The sequence below is a fragment of the Platalea leucorodia genome (genome assembly GCF_965183815.1).
Source record: "Platalea leucorodia genome assembly, chromosome: 21".
Taxonomy (NCBI): Eukaryota; Metazoa; Chordata; class Aves; order Pelecaniformes; family Threskiornithidae; genus Platalea; species Platalea leucorodia.
The window spans coordinates 1,340,467-1,363,351 of record NC_138843.1 but is presented as its reverse complement, the minus strand read 5'-3'; the positions used below and the strand labels follow the sequence as shown (position 1 = coordinate 1,363,351).

General features: G+C 68.3%; 3 protein-coding genes across 5 annotated transcripts in view; 1 reads left to right on the top strand and 2 right to left on the bottom strand.

Moving 5' to 3' along the window:
• Positions 1-3,431: 3,431 nt before the first annotated feature.
• ATP5F1D (ATP synthase F1 subunit delta) lies at positions 3,432-6,922 on the bottom strand. 2 transcript variants are annotated; one of them, XM_082331289.1, is made up of 6 exons: positions 6,741-6,922; positions 5,656-5,809; positions 5,111-5,199; positions 4,437-4,564; positions 3,820-3,863; positions 3,432-3,568 (listed from the first exon to the last, which is right to left on the bottom strand). In XM_082331289.1, the coding sequence occupies exons 1-4, from the start codon at positions 6,870-6,872 to the stop codon at positions 4,442-4,444; spliced, it is 498 nt and encodes a 165-aa protein (XP_082187415.1). In that variant the 5' UTR covers positions 6,873-6,922; the 3' UTR covers positions 3,432-3,568; positions 3,820-3,863; positions 4,437-4,441. The 2 variants fall into 2 exon arrangements, with proteins under 2 accessions (XP_082187415.1, XP_082187414.1); XM_082331288.1 differs by lacking the exon at positions 3,820-3,863.
• Positions 6,923-7,396: 474 nt separating this feature from the next.
• On the top strand, positions 7,397-13,975 carry CBARP (CACN subunit beta associated regulatory protein). Its single transcript, XM_082331225.1, has 10 exons — positions 7,397-7,533; positions 9,434-9,505; positions 10,062-10,207; positions 10,294-10,355; positions 10,724-10,889; positions 10,960-11,134; positions 11,297-11,449; positions 11,781-11,988; positions 12,122-12,305; positions 12,611-13,975. Exons 2-10 carry the CDS (start codon positions 9,458-9,460, stop codon positions 13,797-13,799), a joined length of 2,331 nt encoding a protein of 776 aa, XP_082187351.1. The 5' UTR covers positions 7,397-7,533; positions 9,434-9,457; the 3' UTR covers positions 13,800-13,975.
• Positions 13,976-15,086: 1,111 nt separating this feature from the next.
• The window catches only part of STK11 (serine/threonine kinase 11), a 46,000-nt gene continuing 38,201 nt past the window's right edge, over positions 15,087-22,885 (bottom strand). The window contains exons 9-10 of one of the 2 annotated variants that reach the window (XM_082331254.1): positions 17,217-17,451; positions 15,087-15,683 (exon numbers count right to left, since the gene is read on the bottom strand). In XM_082331254.1, the coding sequence (XP_082187380.1) occupies positions 17,243-17,451 (209 nt within the window). In that variant the 3' untranslated portion in view covers positions 15,087-15,683; positions 17,217-17,242. Of the gene's footprint in view, positions 15,684-17,216; positions 17,452-22,885 lie in introns of those variants that run through there. The other variant, XM_082331255.1, reaches the window with a different exon arrangement.

The following is a 22,885-nucleotide window of genomic DNA, read 5'->3' as shown; positions in this document are numbered from 1 at the left end:
GGCGGCTGCGAGAGGCCAGGCGGGATCCCGAGCACCGCGGGTTTGGGCAGGGAAAGGGGCGGCTCTGCCAGATGAGTCAGCCCAGCCGGGGAATCCTGGGGCTGCAGTGGGGTTTGGGTTTGGTTTTTTTCCCTGCAGAGAGACGAGAGCTCGAACCTTTCCCCTGCATTTGGGATCTGGGTGGGACGGTGGAAATGCCATGTGGCCGAGCACGGGGAGGGGACGCCAGCGCCAGGAGATTCAGCCCAGCCCCTCTCGGAAATCGGCCCCCAAGAGAAGAGACGCCGCCGGCAGAAACGGTGATGCTTCACTTTCTGAGCGCTCCCGGCCCGGCTCCCCACCCTCCATCTGGCAGCAGAAGATGCAAGTCATGGGCAAAAGCCCTGGGTGGAAAGGAAGGAGGAGGGCGACGCGCCGGCCCCTCGCCCTGCTCACGCCATTTTCCAGGCAGCCCTTCCCTCCTGCGCGTTAGCGTTTCCCTCTCACGCCCACCCCACCCCGCTGCGCTCGAAAGCCGGAGACAAACAGATCCCAGGCTCCCGTAAAAACTCCGCCGTGTCCCGCGGCTCCCTGCCCAGAGCGGGGACTGAAGCGCAGGGCCAAGGTGCTGCCCCAGCACCCGCTGCCCCAAAAGGCGGCGGGGAAAGACCTCTCACCCCAGCCGCGGCTGCGGTCCCCGAGGGCACGTGCCAGCGCGCCAGGGACAGCCGAGCGCCGTGCCGGTGCTGCCGCCTGCCCGAGCCAGGCCGCTTTGGGGAGAGGAGGGAGGATTCATGGCTGAATCACATCAGCCGTACAGGCATGGTCCACGCCGGGGCTTGACGCCCACCTCCCCGCCTGCCCCCGGCCGCGTCCGTCCCCGCAGCAGCGACGCCGAGCCGGGAGCGGGGAAGGGCCTCGCCTCCGGTTCAGCCGCAGCCGCACGTCTCCTGTGCCAAGCAGAGTCAGAGACCATTTTCGTGGCATCCAGCGGGACGTGACTGATGGCGGCTCCCGGCGTGGGCAGAGGGAGCCGAGAGCTCAGCGCGGCAAGCCGGGGGAGGAGGAGAACGCTGCTCTCGGCAGAACCAGATAATTAGCAGTGATGGGAAAGGACAGAGGCAGGTGAGGGGCTCAGAGCCGAGGCCGCAGCGGCGGGACCCTGCGGGGACCAGGCTGAGCTGCGAGGGGAAGCAGGGAGAGGCCAGGAACGCCCCCCCACATCGCCCCGCACCCCCAAACCGCGGGGCAGGGCGAGCGGGGCTGCCGTGGCATCTCCAGGGCGCAGGCAGCCCCTGCCCAGCACCGCTCTGGTCCTGCCCGGCGGCGGCAGGGGGGCTGGCGGAGGCAGGGTTTAGGAAAAAGCCCCTTCCCCACGCCCAGGAGAGCCCCTGCCCAGGGGCCGAGCTGCCTCCCGCGGCACGGCGGGGGCACGGCCATCCCCAGGGGCCCTCGGCCACCCCGGACGCGGGGCGAGCCGGGGGTGCCCCCGCTGCTCCCCCCAAACGCAGACTACGCGTCCCAGCAGGCGTCACGCCGCGGGGAGCCCGGGCAGGGGCACCCTGCGAGGGGGCAGGGCTGGATCCCTGCTGGCCCCCCGTCCCCCCGGAGCTGGCGGGAGGCAGTGGGAAGAGCTGCTGAGAGGACGCTGACGGAGACACTTTTTTCCCATCCTAAAAATAGCAGCTGGCCGTTTCCCCAGCTTCCCGGCCTCGCCAACGCTCTTCCATTAGATGAAAAAAAACAACAAAAAAAACAAACAAAAAAAAAAAACCAGCCACCTTCCGTCAGAAGGAGAGCGGCTGCGTGTGTCGAGAGAGGCACACGCACGCCGCAAATAGAAACCGGGGACAGAGGAGAGCGAGAGGGAGCGGAAGAGGGAGCGAAGCCGTCCGTCCCCAGTTATTCCCGAGACGTTTTAATTAGCACTCGCTCTGACTTTGAGGCTTTGCCTATGCACGGCGCAAAGTATGACCTTTAAAAAAAAGAAAAAAAAAAGGAGAGGGGAAGGGAAGAGAAAGGCACTGGAGCAGCTCAGAAACTGGGAAGTCGGCTGAGCTTCAAATAGGCTCAGCGTCAGGCACTCAGAGGCTTTTAATAAGCTACAGAGTGAGAAATTTAACACCACAGGTACTATTTTTGATCACTTGTGGAGGGGGGGGGAGAGAAAGACAGAGCGAGCGAGAGGAGGGGGAGGAGGTGGCGGTGAGAAGAGGAGGCAGCCAAGATTACATCCTGGGTGGCAGCGGCAAAAATAGCCGTGCCCCGCTCCGACTGCGGAGCCGCGGGGAGCCGAGCTCGCGGCCCGCGGGGAGGGCAGGCGGGAGGCCGAACCTGCTGCCCGCTGACCTTTGCTGGAGCAGCTGCCCACACAGGCAAGCCAACTCGCGTTCCCAGGCTGGAAGACTGCAGGGAAAAGGGGATTAGAGCGAGGCGGAGGAACCGCAGCCCCGTGCGCCCAGGGGCCAGTGGCTGCCTCGGCCTCCCCCGGCCGGCGAGCCGGCGCTGGGGGGGTTTGCGCGGCAGAGGGAACCTGAAATCCTTCTGGGGAGGCGTGGGGAGGACGGCACCGAGCGAGGAGCCCGGCAGCAGATGGTGCCGTTGGCAAGACGTGCATCCTCGGGCGTCTGGCACAGGCAGAACCGGCCCCTCGCTCGAACCCACTCCTTCCCAGCAGCGCTGCCGTTTCTCGAGGCACGTGGGGACCGGCGAGCTCGCTGCACACACGCCAGCGCCTCCCGCGTCCTCCGGGCTGCGAGGACCCCAGGGCAGCCTCCTCGGCCGGGGCTGCCGGCCAGCGAGCCCCCAGGCAAGCAGCAGCTTCAGCAGAGCAACATCAGCAGCCGCCCCCACCCCACGCGGATTCAGGAAAGACTCCCACCACCTACGGCATCTGCTTCCCTCTCCGCACCAAGCCCATTTCCAAGGAGCAGGGGGAGATTTCCCCTGCTCTGGGCGCCACGCGCGCAGTGGAAACGCAGCAGCAGGGGAACGGGTCGAAGCCCGGGCAGCTGCTGCCCAGCTGCCAGAAGTACCGTGAAGGAACAGCCCGGCCGACGCGAATTCCCGCGGCAACGGAGCCGGGAGGCTGAGCAAAAGCCAGCGCTGGACGGGGCGGGGGAGTCGGGCCGGGAAGCCTCTGGCACAGACCTGCGCTGCCCCGTGCGCGCCTCCTCCCACGCTGCCGTCATCCCGCTGTCCAGGTGGATTACTGGAGGTGGAGGTGGCTGACAGCACAGGGAGGGGGTTATAAAATCTGCCTGATAAGCCTCCCGTAGGTGAATCTCCCACGGGAATCCCCAGCCGAACCCCGGGGCAGCGCTGGACGTACACCTTCCCCGAGCGACTGCACCCCGGCAGACCCCGGCGCGAGGGCAGGAGCCTGCCCCCGGGCACCCAGCCACCGGCGCGGCACAAGCTGCAATTTGCTGCCTCAGAAGAAGGTGACGTGCTACGAGACGGAATTACATTTCCTTTTAATTGATCAGAGCGTTTTCTCCGCCTCCATTTGTCCCGCACCATCTGTACAATCGGGGAAGCCAGGACAAGTAGGACAGTCTGGGGTTTCTCTACATCGACAGTGGGATTCCTGCAACACACAGAAGCGGAGTCGGTTTTAACGCGGGGTGGGCTCGGCAGAGCGGTGGATTCTGATCCGAGGGCTTGGCCCCGGCTCAGGCTGTTCAACCGCTGCGAGTAAACGAGAGCCACCGGCTCTCTCAGACCTGACCTCGCGGGCCAAAGAGCGCAGGGGCCAGAGATCAGGGAGACAGCGGGGGAGCCGCTGCCCTGCTGTACCTGCTCCAGGGAGAGGCCGTCCGAGAGGCTTCGGTGACTCACCTGCCCGGCACAGCACACGCGCTGCCGCAGAGTAAGTCTCCCAACTGCCAGCACGTGGGACGAAGAGGGATGAGGCAGAGTCTTAGCGGGGTAGAGGGAAAAGGGGCCACGGGGCAAGCAGCCCGGCCTCGCCTCCCCTGAGGCAGAAGCTGTTTGTTTTTAGTGGAAGGCAGCGTACGTGGAGCAGAGGCCAGGCATCGCTCTCCCTCCGGGGCCGCAGGCATCCAGCCTGCCCCCGAGCTGCCCGCTGGCGGGGCCCGTCCCCGCGGGGACCTGGAGGCAGTGGCGAGGCCCCGGCAGTGGCTGCAGGCTCCCAGCCTGTCTCAGCGTCGGGCTGAAGCCCGCGGCACCGTGGCACGGCACGGCACGGCACCGGGCCCTGCTGCCATCTAGCGGCCCCGGGTCGGCCCCGGGCAGGGGCCCCCCGTGAGTCCCCCCGAGCTGACACCCGACCACGGAAGGGGACAGCTCCCGTGTCCCCGCTCCCCGAAACCCAGGCACAGACCCCTGCCCACCCCGGCAGGCCTGGCTGTTGCGAGAAGCGCCCCGAGGGCAGCACGGAGCAGGGTCTCCAGAGCAGGTCTGGAAATCCCAGCTGGGACGCGGGTGACATTTACCTTAATTATTCCAGGGCTTTTACAAGGGCTTCGTTAGCTTCTACTTTAATCTGAGCTTCTGCTTTAGCTGCTTCATCGGATGCTGCGGCCATCTCTGAAACAGCCTTCTCCAGGTTTGATTTTGCAGTCTGAACACGAGAGCACGAGGAACGTGTCACCGAGAGACGGCCGCAGGACAGGTGACTTGTCCTACAGCCCTCGAGTCACTCCTCTCCCACCCCTCCCTTCACCGCAGCCGCTGCCCCGTGCACGGGGCCCCACAGACCCGCTTACATGGCTGCGTTGGCAGCAGACGCCTTATCAACAGGCCCTGCTGGGGAAAAGCTGTTCCTGAGACTAAAAGAGGTGGGAAGGGGCAAGATCAGCATCTTGCCGTGGGGAGGGAAGTGGCCCAGAAAAGGGCTAACGACCGCACGGCTTCCTCTCCCCACAGCCATGGAGAGTTCACCGAGGAGGAGCTGCGAGCCTTCGATCCCGATCAGCGGGCGGTGGGGAAGCTCGGGGTGAAGGCAGAGCCCCTGGTCTGTGCTTTCTGCAGCCACGGGAAGCTCCTGAGACAACCGCCCCAGACGCGAGAAGCGGGGAGTGAATCCCCCTCCAGGAGGGAGCCCGGCTGCCAGGGCCTGCCCGAGGGCGGCAGGCGCAGCCCGGCCCACGGGCAGCGGGGTACTCACAGCCAGATCCAGCATGTCCATCGTCACCGCCTCCTCCGCCAGCACCTGCACGGTGGAGTCCGCATGGACCGTGACAGAGCCGCTGCTCACTGCAACGGCACAACGGCGGGGGCCGAGTCAGGCGGCGCGGGCAGGGCTGCCAGATGGGCCTCGTTTGGGGGTCCACGCACAGGACAGCACTGGCGAGCTGATCCCCAGAACCTCCGCGACCCCTTTGCCAAAACAAAACCTCGATGCCCTCCCGTGATGTTTCCCAGGTCCCACAGGGACTCGCTTCCTACCAAAAGGGACGCTAAAGCAGGGGATGCTCTCAGCAGAACCAAGGAAGCCCGACCCCAGACCACGGCCTCGCACTGAGCACCGTCTTCCAGGGCAGATCCCCTGCCCGAGGGCAGCTTCCAGCAGCCCCTGGGAGGCTGGGAAAGCAGAAATCCCTGGAAGCGCACCAGGGCACACCTTGATCGGCAGGGCCTCCCTTGTGAAAGCCCTGAGAACAACCCCCACGCACACTCTCCTCCTTCCCCAGCTCCACCTGCTTTACTTACCAAAGTACTTAGTGGCCGTGCCATCCTCAGCGTAGACCGTCACGACTCCCGGTTTGAGGACCTGCAGGGTGGGGACGTGAGAGGCCAGGATACCGAAGGAGCCGGTCAGCGTGGGCACGTCCACCTGCTTCACGTTGGCGCCGTTGTAAAACACCTGGATGGGGAGGGCAGAGCGGATGGAAAGAGTCCGTCACCGGGAACGGAGGGGAAGGAGAGAGGTGGCTCCCCCACCTCTGGAGAGCCGAGGGATGCGGTGGGCGGCCTGCTCCCACCCCGAGGGCCCGAGGGAGCAGCCCTGCTCCCAGCAGCTGGCAGCCCGCCGGGTTTAACACACGGCACGGTGCGACCAGGACGGCCCGAACACAGCGGGTGTTCAGCGGGGCCGGGCTCTGGAGGAGGGGTCCTGGCAAACGGAGTGGGAAAGCGCTCCGAGCCTGCTGAGAGGCGCGGCGGCGGCGGCAGGGAGGCGGCGGGCGGAGACGTGAAGTGGGCGAGAGGCGAAGGGCGCAGCTGGGAGAAGCCTGGGAAGAGCGTAGGGAGACCTCGACGCCAACCGTCACCGCTCTGACGGGAGCGGGCGTCCCACGCAGCTCCGCCGCTGCCGCGCAAACCCTGCGCTGCGACGCCGCAGCCCCGGCCCGGGGCCGCCGGCCCAGCCGCCCCCGCAGCCCCGCGGGTCCCGGGGGCAGGCGCAGCCCGTGCCCCCCCGCCGGCGGCGGTGCCCGGAGGCCGCCCCGGGGCGGAAGGGCCGGGCGGGGGGCGCAGGGCCGTCACCCCGCGGCGGGGGCGGGACGGGGAGGAGGGGGCGGCTGCCGGGGAGCGGGGCCCGGCGGCGGCCCGAGGTCAGGGCCGAGGTCAGGGCCGTCGGCACGGCGGGAGCGGGGGCACCGCAGCGATCGCAGCGCAGCCCCGCCGCCCCCAGCCCGGCTCCCGCCCGAGCCCGGGCGCCGTCCCCAGCGCCGCCGCTCGCTCCCGTCCCAGCCCCCAGCGCAGGCCTCGCCCCGGGAGCCCGCAGCCGCCTCGGGCGAAGCGGGGGCGACCGAGGGGGCCCGGGTCGGCGGGCGGGGGCCGGGCCCGCGGCCTACCTGCGTGGGCGAGGCGAAGGTGAAGGCCATGGGGGCCGGCCCGGCGGCGGGCTCGGCATAGCCGCGGGCGCGGGGCGGCGGCAGCGCCGGGCGGGCGGCGAGGCGCAGGAGGAGGCGGCGGGCGCGGAACATGGCGGCGGCGGCGGCAAGGGCGAGCGGGCGGCGCGGGGCAGGCCGGGACGGCGGCGGGACTACAGCTCCCAGCCTGCCCCGCGCAGCGCCGCGACTACACGGCCCGTGGGGCGCCGGGCGCCGGCCGGAAGAGCCGCCATGGGGCGGGGCCGCGGGGGCGCATGGGAGTTGTAGTTCCCGCGCCCCGCCCGCCGCCGGTCCCGCTGGTCGGCGGGGCGGGTGGGGGGGGGGGGGCGCGGACCCGCAGAGCCCCGGCCCGGACCCCCCCGCTCCGCCCCGGGCGCCGCTGCGGGGCGATGGGGCCCGAGGGGCGGCCGCGACCCCCCCCCTTCCCCTCCCGCGGCTCCGGCCGTGCCCCGCAGCCCCGCCGGCTCGGGGGGCCGGTCCCGCCCCGCGCCCTGCCCGGCCCCGCCGGGGGCCCCAGCCTGCGGCCGCTCCCGGGGCTGCGGTGCCGGGGGCACCTGGGGCTGGGGGCGGGCAGGGGGCTGGGGGCAGGCAGGGCCGGTGCGGGCAGGGCTGGTGCAGGCAGGGCGCGGGGCAGCCCCTGTCCCCACGTGACGCCCGCGCCGCGCGGGGGCGGCTCCGGTTCATTCATAAATCCCGGGGCCGCCCCGCCGCACCGAGCGCAGCGGCGGCGATGGAGCCCCGGTCCCACTTGTAGGTGAGTTGTCCGGCCCCGCCGCCTCGCGACAGCCCCTATCGCGACAGCCGGATATCGGACAGCCGTCCCGGCCCGGCTGAGGGGAGCCCATCATGCCCCACCGCGCGTGGAGGTCCCGGGGGCTCCTGCATCCCTGCCTGCATCCCTGCCTGCATCCCTGCCTCACAGCACTGCCTGCATCCCTGCCTGCATCCTTGCCTCACAGCACTGCCTGCATCCCTGCCTGCATCCCCGCCCCACAGCCCTGCCTGCATCCCTGCCTGCATCCCCGCCCCACAGCCCTGCCTGCATCCCCCTCCCACAGCCCGGCCCCACAGCCTCCATCCCTGCCTGCATCCCTGTCTCCATCGCTGCCCGCATCCCTGCCCGCATCCCTGCCCACCTCCCGCATCCCCGTGGCCGGGCTGGGGCCGGGGGCCGTGGCAGGCGCGGGAGCAGAGCGGGTCCCTCCAGCCCCCAGCGCAGCCCCGGGCCCCGCGGGGCGCACGGACACGCGTGGGGCTCGGTCCCGCCCCCACGGGCGCCCACGGGCGGGAGCGCGGCAGCAGCGGGGTCCGGCCCCGGGCCCCGGCCCCGCCGCCAGACAATGGCGGGCCTGTTCCCGCCGGGTCGCCATGGAGACGGGATTCCTCCATGATGGGAGCAGCGGGGACGCTCTTCCCCCTCGGCCCGGGGTCCCCCCGCGTCCCCCCGCGCCCCGGCAGCTCGGGGGCCCGAGGGCGGGTGTAGGCGGGGGGCCCGGCCCGGGGTCCCCCCCGCTGTCCCCCCGCGGGGGTCGCGGCGCAGCTTCGCCGCCAGCCGCGGCACCGGCTGCTCCCGCCCGGCCGCCGGCTCCGCTCGCGTTGTTCGCGGCCCCGATTTGGGGCGGTTTCCGAGCGCCCCGCTGAGCAGCGCCCGCCCCTGCCCCTGCCCCGGGGGCTCCCCCGGCGCCAGCAGCGCCCGCCCGGCTCGGCCCCAGCCGCCTCCAGCAGCCCGGGACGCACGGACGGGGACGCACGGACGGGGACGCGCGGACCCGCGGCGGGGGCCGGAGCTCGGCAGCCCCCGGGCAGAGCCCTCCCGGAGCCGCGCTGGGCGCTGCGGGAGGGCGAGGGGCGAGGGGCCGGGTGGCCGAGGGCCGCGGGGTTCACGCCACAGCAGGGGCGCGGAGGCGGCCGTCTGTCCGGCCGTCTGTCCCCTGGCCCCGCTGGCTCTCGCCCCTCGGGAGCTCGGCCCTTCTCCGTCGCCCAGGGGCCCGGGGCCACCCGGTCCCCTCCCGCGTGGGGGCAGCCCGGTGGCGGAGCCGCTCTCCGCCTGACTCAGAAGCGTCGCCCGTGCTCCGGCGGCGCCCACGCAGCTCCGTTCACAAAGGCGGGGGGCGGCCATCTGCCCCCCCCCCCCCCCCCCCCGCCGGGGCAGCGCTGCCCCCCCGGGCCCCGCTCGGCAGCTCCGGCTCCAGCCCGGCGCGGGGAGCGCGGCTGCCGGTGCGGGGCTCCGCGGGGCCGGGGTCAGCGCCCCACGCGGGCCCGGGAGGCGCCGGGGGGGAGCAGCGCCCGTCCCACCGGCGGCTGTGCCCGGCGGGGGGCGAGGGGGCTCCCCGGGGAGGGGCAGCGGGCCTGTCCCCAGCCCCGCATCCCCGCATCCCTCCAGCCCCGCATCCCTCCAGCCCTGCATCCCCGCATCCCCGCGTCCCTCCCTCCGCAGGCACCTTCCCTCCGCCCCTCCTGCCCACACCCTCCGCCCCTCCCTCCTCCAGCCCCCCGCGCCTCCGGCCCCCCCGGCCGCACCCTCCCTCCCTCCGCATCCCGGGGCCTCCCTCCCGGCAGCTCCGCACCGCGGTGCCGGGCAGGGCCCGGGGCTGCCCCGGCCCCGCCGCCCCCGGCCCGGCCCCGCCGCCTCCCTCTGTCTCCCCCCGCCGCAGGACGCGCTCGGGCCGGGACGGACCATGAGCGATGACCCGACAGCCTGGGACAACGCGACGGAGAGCGCCACGGTGAGCGGGACCCCCGCCCGCCCCCGCCCGCGCTGCCGCCCCGGTCCCGGGGGAGGGTGGGGACGCGCGTCCCGGCGCGGGGCAGCGCCCGGGCCGCGGGGGCTCCGCGGGGGCCGCGCCCGGGTGGGGACGGCAGCGGGCACCCAGCGCCGCCGCCCCCCGCCCTGCTCCTCCGGCCCTGGGGGCGGGTGGCACCTCTCCGTGCGCCGCGCAGCCCCCCGCCGTGCTCTGCAGCCCCCCAGGGCGCTCTGGGCGCTGGGGTCCGGGGGGTCCTGGGTGCTGCCGCCGGATCGGCCCCTCTCCCGCAGCCGGGGCCGCCGGCCGGGGGGGCGAGCGCCGGCCCCCGCGCCGGGACAGGGCCGGGGTCCCGGCCCCGCTCCCGCTCGGCGCGGGGGCCGCCGGCGGCTCTGCCCCCCGGCTGCCGTTGCCTTGGCGAAGGCAGGGCCCCGGAGCCGGCAGCAGGCCCGGGGGCGGCGGGGGAGCGCGTGGCAGGGCTCGGGGCTGGGCCCTGTCCCCCCCGGCGTCCCCATGGCTCAGCCCCCGCCGCCCCGCGCAGGCGGTGCCCGGCGAGGTGACCCCCCAGGATGGCTACGTGCTGCTCCTCGCCCTGCTCTCCATCTTCATCGGGGGCACCCTGGTCCTGCTCTCCAGCATCCTGATCATCTGCCGCCGGTGCTGCGAGGCCGACCGCCGGCACTCCAGGTGGGGATGGGCCACGGGGCGTGCGGCCCCGCGAAGGGGGCCGGGGGTGCCGGCGCAGGGCATCGCTGACCCTCCTCCCGCCGCAGAGCCAGCGATGACCCCGAGAAAACCAACACCACCTACCTGGACGACTCGCAGCCAGCCCAGGGTGAGTGCCACGGCGGGGCCGGGGGTGCCGCGGGGACCTGCCGGCCACCGCCCACCAGTAACACCAGCCGCACCCCAGCAGCACCCCCAGCTCCCGGGGGGGAAGCAGCTCCTGGGCCCTCTCCTGGGTGCAGCCCCCAGCCCTGGGGCAGGCGTGGCCACAGACCCCCTGCGCCCTCCGTCGCCCGTCCCAGCGGAGCCCTGGCTGCGCGAGCAGGACGGGCGGCCGGGAGCAGGGACCGCCGGGAGCAGGGACCGCCGGGCTGGCGTCGAGGCCCGGGGTGCAGCAAGTTTGCCAGGCCTCAGCAGGGGAAGCTGGCACGCACCAGGGCAGAGGGGGACCCTGGCTGCTGACCCCCTTCTCCGCAGATATCACCATCAAAGTGGAGGACCCCGACTGCCTGTCGTCCTCCAGCTACCGGGATGTGGAGAGCGAGCGGTTCCTGTCCTCCAGCTCCTCCACCGCCCGCCGTGTCTCCTTCAACGAGGCCGCGCTCTTCGACCAGGGCAAGAAGACCCAGGAGAAGGGGAGGAGGTGAGGCACCGGGCTGGGCTGGGGGGGCCGGGGGGCCGGGGCCGCCCCTCCTAACCCCGCGGGCCGGCAGGTACACGCTGACGGAGGGGGACTTCCACCACCTGAAGAACGCCCGCCTGACCCACCTGCACCTCCCGCCGCCCGCCCTCAAGATCGTCACCATCCACGAGTGCGAGTCCAGCGAGAACAGCCTGGCCATGACGCCCCGCCTGCCCCCGCCCAAGCCCGGCCTCGCCATCTTCCAGGTGAGCCCCCGGCACCCGGGGGGATGGGGGGCCCGCAGCGCCCCAGGGAGGCACCGCTGGAGCTGGGGTGGGGGATGCGGGGACGGGAGGTCCTGGGGCGCGGGGGGCCCCTCCTGGCCCCCGGCCTCCTGCGCAGCCCCCTGAGCGCGCTCTGCCTTGCAGCCCCCCGCGGGGGCCCTGCCCCAGCCGGCGCTGCCCAGCCACGCCGTGTGCCCCAGCTCTGCCCTGCCCGGGGACACCTACAACTCCACCGTGGACACCAGCTTCACCGAGGCCAGCCCGTCCGCCTCCTCCGACTCCGGGGAGGGCCCCTCGGTGAGTGCCGGGGCAGGGGGGCCGCAGGGCGACCGCGCAGGGGAAGGGGCTCGGCAGCCCCAGGGCTCCGCTCCCTGCCCCGGTCCCCCAGCGCGGGGCCGGCCCCGCGCCCCCCAGGGCTGCCTGCCCCCCGCTCCGTGCCGGGGCTCCGTGGGCACCCAGCTGGAAGCGGGCTCTGCCCCCCGCCCCGGCCCCGGCCCCGGGGGCCATTTGTGCATCTGCCGCAGCCGAGCTTGGCAGGAGCGGGACAAAGGAGCCGAGCTGGAGCCGGGGGGGCTGGGGGCCGTGCCTGGAGCTGCGCGGGCGCTGATGGCCCCCCTCATCCCCCCAGTTCGCAGCAGCACCCAGGAGCGGGAAGGCAGCTGGGGTGGGCAGTGCCGGCCCCGGGGAGCCCCCCCCGGCCCCCGCGCAGGGCACCGTCCTGCAGTTCTTCACCCGCCTGCGCCGCCACGCCAGCCTGGACGGGGCCAGCCCCTACTTCAGGATCAAGAAGTGGAAGCTGGAGAGCACCCAGCGGGCGTCCAGCCTGGACACCAGAGGTGGGAGCCACCGGGCGGGGGGCGGCGGGGTCACGGCGCCGCGGGGCTGTGCCGGGCGGGTGGAGATGCGTGGGCAGGGGGGGTCACCGTGCCGGGATGCGATGTCCCCCCAGCCCTGCCCTGCGTCCCCCAGGGTCCCCCAAGCGGCGGCAGTTCCAGCGTCAGCGGGCGGCCAGCGAGAGCATGGACCAGGAGGACCGGGACCCTCACCAGACCGACATCATCCAGTACATCGCCCGCACGGACGATGTGGCCTTCCACCCCGCGGGCGGCCCCTTCCTGCCCTCCCCCGCCAGCCCCCCACCCTCTCTCGGCAGGTATTTTTCAGTAGATAGAGGGGACGGGGCCGGGCGGGCCGGGCAGCGGGGGACCCCGCACCGCCCCGCGCACCGGGCGCTCCCGCCGTCGCGCAGCTTTGGTGGGGCGGCCATGGGGCGAGGGTCTTGGGCGAGGGGGTCCGGGGAGAGTCGGAGATGGGGAGGGTGGGTCGGGGGACGGGCAGGGGGGTGGGGACAGCATGGGGGACCGCGTGGCACCAGGGCACCGCCGCAAAGCCTGCAGGAGCTGGGCTGGCGTCTCCCCTGGCCGCTGCTCGGCCGTGACGCCGGGGTGGTGCCCGCAGGCTAGAGCCGGGCGAGGGGGGCGCGGGCAGCCCCGGCGAGGCGAGCGTCCCGGAGCAGCCCAGCGCCTACCACGACATCTGGAGCCTGCGCGCCTCGCTGGAGCTGTACGCCTCCTCCGAGCGGAGCAACGACCAGGACTCGGTGCGCAGTGACGGCGGGGACAGCATCTCCTCCGCCGGCGGCATGCCCCCTTGCCCCTCCTCCTCCCTGGACGAGGCTGAAGGCCCCGAGGAGAAGCTCTGGGGTCGGCCCAAGCCGGAGGAGTCGGAGCCCGGCACGCGCAAGCTGCTGCAGATGGACAGCGGCTACGCCTCCATCGAGGCGCCCAGCCGCGGGGGCGAGGAGGGGCCCCCCAAGGATCAGACGGCCTCCGAGAAGCGCATTTGCTTCACCAGCGCGGGACGGAAAGGCACCATCTTCGAGAGCTTCGAGGGCCGGGAGCCGGAGGAGGAGGAGGAAGAAGAAGAGGAGGAGGAGGAGGAGGAGGAGGAGGAGGGGCGCACGGTCCGGGGCGCAGCGGGTGGGGGACCCCCCCGTCCCCACAGCCCCCTGGCCTGGTCCCCGTACGGGCAGATGTTCCCGGGCCGGGACGCGCTGCCCCGGCGGGACTACAGCATCGACGAGAAGACGGACGCCCTGTTCAACGCCTTCGTGCGCCACGACCCCCAGTTCGACGAGTCGCCGCTGCGGGGGAAGCACCGCTCCCGCACCCACCTCCGCAAGCAGTGGCAGCACGCCAAGCAGTACAGCGACCCCGGCGTGCGCTACCCCGCGCTGGAGCGGCACCGCACGCCCCTGCGCCGCGGGGACAGCGCTAACTACCCCCTGGACGCCCGCTTCCACAGCCCCCTGCCCCGCATCATCAGCGCCGGCGACGAGGAGGCGGCGGAGGCGGCCGACGGGGTCCCCCCTGCCCCAGCGCTGCCCGACCCCGAGATCCAGGTGATCGTGGAGGAGCCCGGGGAGGCGGCCCCCGAGCCCAAGGCTGGCTCCGAGCCCCCCGGGGACGACGACTGCCCCGGCCCCGGGAGGTGCCTGGGGCTGGGCTCCGGCTCGGAACTGATGGACAAGATCGCCGGCGGCCTCGAGGAGCGGCTCTACGGGCACTTGAGGAAAGCGGGAGAGAGCACCGAGCGCGCGGTGGCCGTGGCGGCCAGCGATGCCCCCCCCGACCACAGCCCTGTCTAGGCCCGGCGTGAGGGGGAGAGACCCCGGCGCAGGGGGGCTCGGCCCCCAGCGGGGCTCCATCCCCTTCTGCTGCCGGCGTGGGGAGCGGCCCGGTGCCCGGGGCGCCGCGGGAAGGGTGGCCCCGGCACGGGAAGGCCAGGAGGGCGCGTGGGGTCCCCTGGCCATACCCCCCCCACCGCGGGGGTCCGGTAGCGTGGGGTGGCCGAGCCCCCTCGCTCCCGGGAGCGAGGAGCCGGGCGGCGGCGGAGGGCCCGGGCCGGGGGTGCCCGGGGGTCGGGACGCAGAGGTGGAGCAGAGCGATGGCCCCGAGGTGAGCGAGGAGGGACTTCGCTAATAAACCCCCAAACCCAGCCGAAGCCTGGTCCTTACCTCACGGCAGAGCTGCGCAGCAGATACGCTCTCCCCCTCTCTCCGGGTTTTTACAAGCAATAATGCCTCCCGTCCGGCCGGGGAACGTCCTGGCGAGGAAGGGGCCGGAGCTGGGCACCCCCCTGGCCCCTGGGGGTGCCGCGGGGCCGCCCCGGCACGGGGGCCGTTATTTGGGGAGGGGGAGTCGCCTCCCTGCGCCCCCGGGCTGCCTGGCGCTGCAGGGAGCCTGGGAGCCAAACTGGAAGCGGGGGCCTGGGGCCGCGGCGCGGGGCAGGGGGTGCTGGAGGGGGTCGTGCGTCCCCCCCGGGGGCGCGGGCCCCGCAGCAGCGCCCCGAGGGCTGGGGGGCAGGACACGGGTGACCCCGAGCGCCCCGCAGCCCCTGCCCTCGCTGGGAGCGCGGCGCCAGGCGGTCAGAGGATATTTATTGATTTTTACAGAGGTGGATGCTGCTGTTCCGGGGGAAGGGTTAGCTTTTTATTGGGTTTTTATTGTGTTTCAAAGGACAGGTGAAAAAAAGGAGGAAAAAAAAAAAAAAAAAGGCCCCAGCTGCGTTACCGGGGGCTCGGCCGCGGGGCAGGCAGGGCACGGCCCCCCCATTGCATGCGAGCAGAGGCCGGGTCGCTCCTTCCCTCTGCCAAGTCTCTGTCCAAAGCACTAACTCGATCTACAACTCAGCATTTTTAAGTCTATAAACAAAAGAGAAAAAAAACCCAACCAAACCAACTGTGACTCTTCTGAGCTTGCTTCTTACCTGCGGCCCCCGGGCCGGCGCTGCTGGGAGAGCGGGGTTTGCCCGGGGGTCCCGCGCCCCCCGCCCCTCTTGCTGCGGGAGGAAGGACATGAAACCCACCTCGCTGTTTTCACTTTATTTTTTTTTCTTTAAAAAAAAAAAAAAAAAGAAAGAAAAAAGACGACGAACGCACCCATTCCCTTTTCTGAGCCCTTTTACAGCATGCAGGTTTAATAGAGTTTTGCTTTGTCTTAATACCTGTTTTTTTTCCTCATCTGGTTTATTTTAAACACATCACGATGTGTAGGAATCTCTAAATATACCGCAAATATAAACAAAAAAAAAAAGAGGAAAATATATAATATATAACAGTAGTCTAAAACATAAAGTGCACGGCAATGGCTTTGCACGACTTCTACACAGCCAGGGTGGGCACGGCTGGGCCCGGCGGGGAGCGGGGCGCGGGTCCCACCGCACCCCGGCCCCGCTCATCCCACCCTTCCCATCGCGAAATTAAAAACAGAATCAGTGTCTTGATTGGCAAAGAGTGATTGGGGAGGAGGGGCAGCATCTTCGCAGCCGGAGATTTCGTCTTCCAAGGTGGGAAGTGGGGTCTGGCCACCATCGGCTTCTGGTTCCTGGCGCTGTCCGGAGCGGGGCCGCGGGGAGGGGGCGGGTTCCTTGGTTTCCTCTGGTTTCTTTTTGGGTCGCAAGCAGAGTCCGCTCCCAGGAGAGAGGCAGAGGTGGGGCGAGGATGGGGGACGCGGGCCCGGGCCCTGGGACGCTGTTTGCGGGAGAGGAGGGGGCGTCAGGCAGGGCAGGGCTGGTGCCAAACCGGGGCGCAAGCCCCGGCTCTGCTCCTGGCCGCTGCCTGACCGCGGGCGGGTCGCACCCTGCCCCGGGCCTCCCCCTCCTGCCGGCGCCGCGCCGACGGGAGGGAGAGGGGGCCTGGGGTCCCCGGGAGGGGTGGGGGTGCTGGCACAGCGCCCGGCCCTCGGCCAGGTAACCCCGGACCGGCCCCCGAACCCGGGAAGCAAACGCCCAAGGGGAAAACGCAGTCAAGGAACTTTGCGTACGCCAAGGAGAGAGCAGCACTTTTCGGCTTTCAAAGGTTTTAAGGCGCCGACCATAGCGGGGGCAGCGCAAGAGCGGGCAATTCCCAACGCGGCCGCCGCCGCGATGCTCGCGGGGGCCGGGAGGAGAGCGGAGGCAGTGACCGCTCCAGCTCAGGCAGCCGCCATCGACCCTCTCCTCCCGAAACCGCCGGGCAGCTGCCGCGGAGCCCCCACGCCGGGCACCCGAGCGGCAAGGGGCGAGAGGAGCAGCAGATCCCCGGGGAGACCCAGATCCAAGGCATTTGCTTGCCGATAGAGTAACTCCCCATGCAGGTGACTCACTGCCAGCCATGAATTAAAGATGAAAGCTGCCACAGGGGCTGAGCGCGGGTCTGACAGCTGCAGGGGGAGGAACGAGCTTTTATTTCTGGCTTTTTTCACACCACAAAGCTGGTCGTGATCCAAACAGATAACAGAGCCTCAGCCCCACAGAGCGCCGGTGACGAGCGCGAGGCCGGGGGTGGATGAGCGTGGAACATGAGTCATTGCTGGCTCACTTATGAATGAGGGGTGGGAAGAAGGGGACAGGGCTGCGAGCAGAGGAGGAAAGAGCCGAAAGGAGGAGGGGGAGCAGGGAGGGCACTCGGCATCCCCGAGGAAAGGGCTTGGGCATGGCAGCGGCCCGGCCACGGGTGACACGGCCACCTCCTGGACCAGGGGGGAGGCCCCTTGGGGGCCTCTCTTAGGGACACCTCCAGAGACATCCCGGTGCTCAGCATCCTGCTGCAGCCCCGCTCCTCCACACACCGGGGGCTTTGTGCTCCCCCCGGCTGGGGGCAGAGCAGGGGAGAAAGCGGGGGGACTCCAGTGCCAGGGAAAGGGGTTATCACGACACAGCCTGACTGCAGCCCAGGGCGGAGAGAGGCTTACGACAGCAGCTCTCGCCCGACGTGGCAGCAGCTTGCAAGGAGGGGGTAAGGCAGAGCCAGGCGAGCAGCAGAGCAGGGGGCAGGGAGCACAGGGGGGTCCCCACTGGGCTCTGCACCCCCCAGCACTGCAGGGGACCCAGGCTCCGGATGCCAGGGACATTTGCAGAGGGACGCTCAGGACCCAGACCTCTCCCCTCTCCACACCTGGGACTACAGAACCCCCTTTCTAGCTCCCTCCTGCTGCCCACAGTTGGGGCAGGCTCAGATGTCCCCCCCCTTCCCTGGGCAGTCACCCAGGGTGGCCACCAGCCGCAGGGACCGGGCTGCCCGTACCTGTGCAGAGCGCGGGGGCTCCTGCCTCACTGCTGCTTGCAGGTGGAGAGCTTGCGGATCTTGCTGCTGGCAGAGCAGGCCTTGCGGGAGGGGTTGGAAGAGGCGCTCGCCCGCCGCTCTGCCTTCGATTTGGTGCTCAGCTGTCCCGTCTCCGTCCCGTTCATGCACACGGCCTTGGGCAGCCCTTTGCCGCGGCTCTGCCCGTTCTGCCCTGCCTCCTCCTCAGGCACCTGTCCTGCAAGGGAAGGGAGACGGTGAGGCAGAGGGAGGGCAGCGGCCCCGGAGCATCGCCTCCACCCAAGGGCAACCCTTCCCCTCACTCAGAAGGAACCCGAGGGAAATCAGAGCCCGTGTCCACACTTCTGAGGACCACCGAGAGGCAGCCCAACCAGGGGATGCGTGAGGCAGGGAGCCCGAGACCACATCTCCCTCCCCACTCCCACCGTGGACTGGTTTTACGCGTTTCTCCAGCACGCAGCAGCTGGTGGTCCCCAGTACGCAAGAGAAAAGAAAGCCTGAGGCGGCGAGCGAGCACCACGGCTGGTCCAGGCCTCGAGAATGGCGTGCCCCCTCCTCCCCGGGCGGGCTGGGCCGCCGCCGTGCCCACCCTGAGCCCCCAGGCAGCAGCCCAGCTCCTGGCCGGGGAGCAGAGGGGCAGCAGTGGAGGAAGTCGCTCCTCCTCCTCCCTCCCGCTACCTTCTCTGGAGGAGGGTGCAAGTCAGCCCCATCCACCGACCCGCGGAGCACCCAGATGCGTTCGGAGAGGAAATGCTCAGCTGCTTTCGCAGCACAGGGGAAGGTGTGCTCCACCCGCGGCAGCACGGCCGGGTCCGCAGGGGCTGGGGCACTGCCCGTTTAGGCAGCGATGCAGCAGCTCAGGCATCCCACCGTCCCCTGAGGGGGACGCCGACGGGAGAAGGGCTTCAGATCAGCCCCTCTCCCCTCCTCTACGGGCCAGCTCCGTGTGACTCGGCACAGCAGATGAAAAGCCATTTCCAGAGGCACCTGCCTGCTGCAGTGGCTGGACGGGGCTCGGGTCGCATCCCTGCCCCCGGGGAGCGACGAAGGGACCCCGGCGCAGCCCTGGCCCGGAGCGGGAGGGGACACCGCCGCGCACACGGCCCAGCGCGCTCCCCGGTAACGTGGCGCATCCCCCGGGCTGATGAGGATTCGTCAGGTTGCCGGCTCCCCCCCACCGGATCCAGCCGAGGCAATTTCCTTCCAGTAGGAACGTCACGCTCCAGGGCCCTTCAGTTATGACTCAGAGGTTTGAGTGGAAGCGAAGGCTGTAAGACGATTATGTATAATTTTCTTTAAAGGATGCTCAATCCTTTCTCCGCCAAGGCCGAACGGCACGTCATCTCTCTGTACTTGCGCCAATGATCACCCCACCACCGCTGAGCTCGGGGAGGAGGGGGACACATGCGGGGATGGGGCATTGGGGAGCCCCTTCCCCTCTGGAGGAGAACAGCGGGGGTCCACCTGGGACCCCCGTGCTCTCCTCCGCCTCGCTGCATCCCTCCAGGGTACCGCTGCAGACTCCCGGCCTCCATCCCCGCACGGCTCGTACAGGGAGCCCTCCGCGGTGAAGAGTCATTCGGGAAACAAAAGCTGCAAGGGGACACAGAGGTCACCTTCTTCAGACAAGGTCACCTTCAGCACCCACCTTCCTTGCCCCGAGGGCTCGCGCTGGGGAGAGGGACCAGCCTCGCTGAACGCTCGCAGAGACCCGGAGCGGCAAAGGCGGCAGGAGCCCGGGCCCAGCAGAGCCCACGGCCCCTCTGCCTGGCGGGGTCTGGCTTTGTAAAGCCTCCCCGGCACAGAGCCCGGGAGCAAAGCGCAGGCTGCAGCAGGGCAACACCCAGCAGGCTAGAGCAAATCCGCGTCCTTGGAAATACAGAGCAGATTGAGCGCTTCCATGGCCAGCACGGCCTGGCGCAGGCTGCGAGCACCGGAGAACCGGGGTGCTCGCTGGGGAGCGGGTTTCTCCCCCTAAAAGCAGGCTTAGCTGCAGAGCCGGGCCCGGGCAGGAATTACCTTGAGAAGTTACCCTGCTGATTGATCTACAGATCAAAGCAGTCAGTTCTTCAAGCTCGTCAGAGCTCGGGAGCACCTTCCCGGCGCTGTGGTTTGGACGCTCCGGCACGCCAGAGCTGGGCCTCCGGCCATGCAAAAAGGGGTGAGGTACTGCTGGTCTACCACAGGCTCGGGACAGGGGCCCGAAAACAGCGGGAGAGGGAGGGCAGGAGGGATCCGCCTGTTGCAGGGCGATTCCGAGTTACGAGTGCAATTGATTCCCCCACAGACCCGCTGCTGGGGGTCCTTATATCTGCCCCTTATATCCCTCCCCGACGGCTCCACCAAGTCGGGACACAGCTCCCCGTCACTGGCTTGCTGCCGCTTACCTGAGCGCTTCTGCCTTGCCGCGGGAGGAGACGGGGGATTGACTCGCCAGGGACGGCTGCTGGCTTCGTGCGCCCAAGCCTACCGCTGCCAGAGCCGATGGCACCCACTGCGCTCCCGGGGGGGCTGTCAGCCTTGCACCTCCCAAGAAACACAGAGCCAGCTCCTCGCACAGCTCACCACGGCAGATGGAGGCACCCCGGACACCCGTCCTCACCTCAAATACTTTCTAAAAGTGACTGGCAAGGCGAGAGCTCGGAGCACGAAGCGGAAACGCTAGCCGTACGCGGCTGGGCGCTTAGGGACCTGCCATCGATCTGATCGGCTTCCAGCGTCTGACCCGTGAGAGGGGGTGACTCGCTAGAAGAGGCCGAGACACCCAGCCTCTAGGGGCCCCTCCAGAAGAGGGGAGACGCTGTCCCCACGGCTCCTGCGGGGACGGGGCTCTCCCCCGTGACTCGGAGCAGGGCGGCTGGCCGCGGGTCAGGCTGCGGCCCGCGGGCAGCGCGGCCCGGCCGTGCCCCCACCCAGAGTTGGGGGTTTTTCCTCTCCCCCTGCATCCCAGCCCCGTGTCCGCAGAGCCTCAAATAACCCCATTCAGAGCAAACCTGAGCACTTATCCTTCCCCTCCCTCAGCTGAACTCAGGCCAAGTCCATTAACATTTCTGACTGGGGAGGGGAAAAAAAAAAAAAAATCCAAACAGTTCATTTGTCTTTTGTGTGACTCTTCCCTCCTCCCCCTCCCGCCCTGCTTGAAAAGCACAGTCCCAGGAGTCTATTATGGATACCAAGGAGGGAGGCTGAATTGCGAGCTAATTTTACCTCCTTCACCAGTGACAGTTGCTGACGTTCAAATTAATGAAAATAAAAATTCAACATGGGATGAAGTCTTGGCAACTGCCTGCCCACGCGGAAGCCAGTGACCCAGTGCTGTGTCTGTTCGAACAGCTATATCCTACCTTACCATTACCAGCTGAACAGGGCTAAAAATAAAATAAATAAAAGGAGGGCTGAGAGAGGCATTGAGAACGTGCGTGTTCGTCCTTGCCACCTCTCACATTTCTTAATGGCTCCATCCAGCTCATTCAGGCACAAAAAAGGTTTCAAAATAAAACCGTGAAGAGCTTTTGAATTGCTGTGTTTGTCAGACACAAACACGCATACATGATTTGCGGCTAGAAACGCACCTTTTCAAGCACCAGGCATTACTTAAAGACTCCAGTCCTGGCTTTATTTTCCAGCCTCAGACTGAACGCTAAGGGAGCAAAACAAGAAAACCAGAATCAAGCTATGCAGCCATTTGCCTCTGCAGGAGGACTGGGCTGCAGCGGAGGAAGGGGTTAATGGCAGGGGAGGAAAAAAAGCAGAGCGCAGCCTTCTAAATCTGAAACGCAGCACAAAAGCAACAAGCAAGATGCTTACATCCATTTATTGCATGTGCTGCCTCTCTCCAAATAAGAAGGCAGCCGCTGCTGGAGAGGATGCTTCGTCACGTGCTCGGTGCCACAGTTATTCTCTCCTCAGCACTTCCCTCGGAAGAGATGTTTAACACCGATTGAACCAGGGGCATGTAACATTTAAAGCTCTCTACAGAGCTGCATAAATCTTTAAATAACCCTTTAAAAATAAAAGCACATTCTCAAAGCCCCTTCTTCCTCTGAAGAAGGCAAGATTTAATGAAGTTCTCTTTTTTCCCCTCCCAAATTGAACACCCACTCCCACCTATGAGTCACTCGTACTCCTGCTCTCGCTGCCCAGCAGAACCACAACTGAATTGATCAGTCATTTACAAGGGTTTTTTTTAAATTTTTATTTTAATATGGCGTCACTGTTAGAAATGTAACACTTGCATAGAGCTGAGCAAGTTCAAAAGGATCCTGCAGGAAGACTCGGGTGAAAAAAGATGGACGTCTATTCTCTATGCAAGCTGCCCCCCTGCCTTTGCAAACGCCATGAAAGCCCCGGAGCACGCGAACCCAGGCGAGGCTCCCTCCTCACCCCCGCTCCTCCCATGGGCTCGTTGTCGGTGCTGCACTTCGGTGAGGGGATTTCTGTCCATCGCAAACATTGACCCTGCAAACTGCACCTTCGTATCCCATCTCACCAGCCCCTCTTACCCTTTTTTTGTTAACAGCCTTATTTTAAGGGATCTCTACAAGCCCTGTGAACAGCTCGACCTCCGTCGCAGCCTGGTCAGAAGTTGTGGGGTGAGGTAGAGAGGATGAGCCATCGCAGCGGACCAGTCCTCAGCTGTTCAGTGCTTAAGTCCAAACCCAATCTGTTCCTGCCGGGTTTGGGGGCACGCTGGACTATGCTTTCTGTCCTTTCTAGGGCAAGCCAAGCCAGAGGTGATTTGTCTGAGGGAGAAGAATTTGTTCCATGCTCAGATACGTTCCCGAATCAAGGGTGGTAAAGAGTCACACGTGCTCAGACTCAACGACCGACCGAAGCCAGAGCCCTGCCTGCCAGCGACGGCTGCTGAGGAGCAGCACGAGAACGTCCAGCACCGAGCAATCCTCCTCCTGCTCCGGGTGGTTCCCTGGGACCTCCTGAGCTCCAGCCCACATCTGGACTGCTGCGGTTGATAGCCCCCAGAGAACCCCTTCATGGGACGCATCCCCCCCAGCCAGCTCGGTCACCGACACTACAAAAACGTAACCCCCCCAGTGCTGGGAAGAGGACGTTCGGACTGGCTGGCAACAACGCTTTATTTCACTACCTACCTAAGCACTTCAGCAACAACTCTTGAAATAACTGAAAGGTTAAAACCCGCCACCATTCACCAGTTAAGTTAAACCAAAATCACGTCGAGCCCACCCACCCTGGCGAACTGTAACATGGGAGGTGCTGGTCTGTGGGGCCACAATTAACCTTTAGGTCGCTAATCCCTCTGAAACAGCACAAGTTACACACGAGAACTTAAATCTTCCAGTAATTTGCCCGTCATCTTCTGACATGACAGCTCTTATTTGGGTTTAAATACTGCTGTTTGCATTAGGAGCGTATAATAGCTGATATTACCGTTCTGGAGGTGATCTCCCACTACCACAGTCACCTGCCTGCGTGCGGGGGCACATCCAGCTCAGCGGCAGATGGGCACGGCTGCTGCAGGAGCACCGGCACGGGCTCGGGCCCGGCTCCCCGGCGCGCACGGGGCAGTAACGCTGCCCGCGGGACGCAGCCACCCGCGGCGGGAGGGGGCCTGGGAGCGGACGCCGACGGTCGAGCGGCAGCAAGGTGGGCGCGCGTGGGCACAACGCTTCGCC

Coding starts and splice junctions, on each gene's coding strand:
- ATP5F1D (XM_082331289.1), bottom strand. CDS start 6,872: ATGTTCCGCGCCCGCCGCCTCCTCCTGCGCCTCGCCGCCCGCCCGGCG. Junction 5,810..6,740: donor CCTTCGCCTCGCCCACGCAG/GTAGGCCGCGGG, acceptor CTCCCCATCCAG/GTGTTTTACAACGGCGCCAA. Junction 5,200..5,655: donor CACGGCCACTAAGTACTTTG/GTAAGTAAAGCA, acceptor GTGCCGTTGCAG/TGAGCAGCGGCTCTGTCACG.
- CBARP (XM_082331225.1), top strand. CDS start 9,458: ATGAGCGATGACCCGACAGCCTGGGACAACGCGACGGAGAGCGCCACG. Junction 10,356..10,723: donor CGACTCGCAGCCAGCCCAGG/GTGAGTGCCACG, acceptor CCTTCTCCGCAG/ATATCACCATCAAAGTGGAG. Junction 11,989..12,121: donor GTCCAGCCTGGACACCAGAG/GTGGGAGCCACC, acceptor TGCGTCCCCCAG/GGTCCCCCAAGCGGCGGCAG.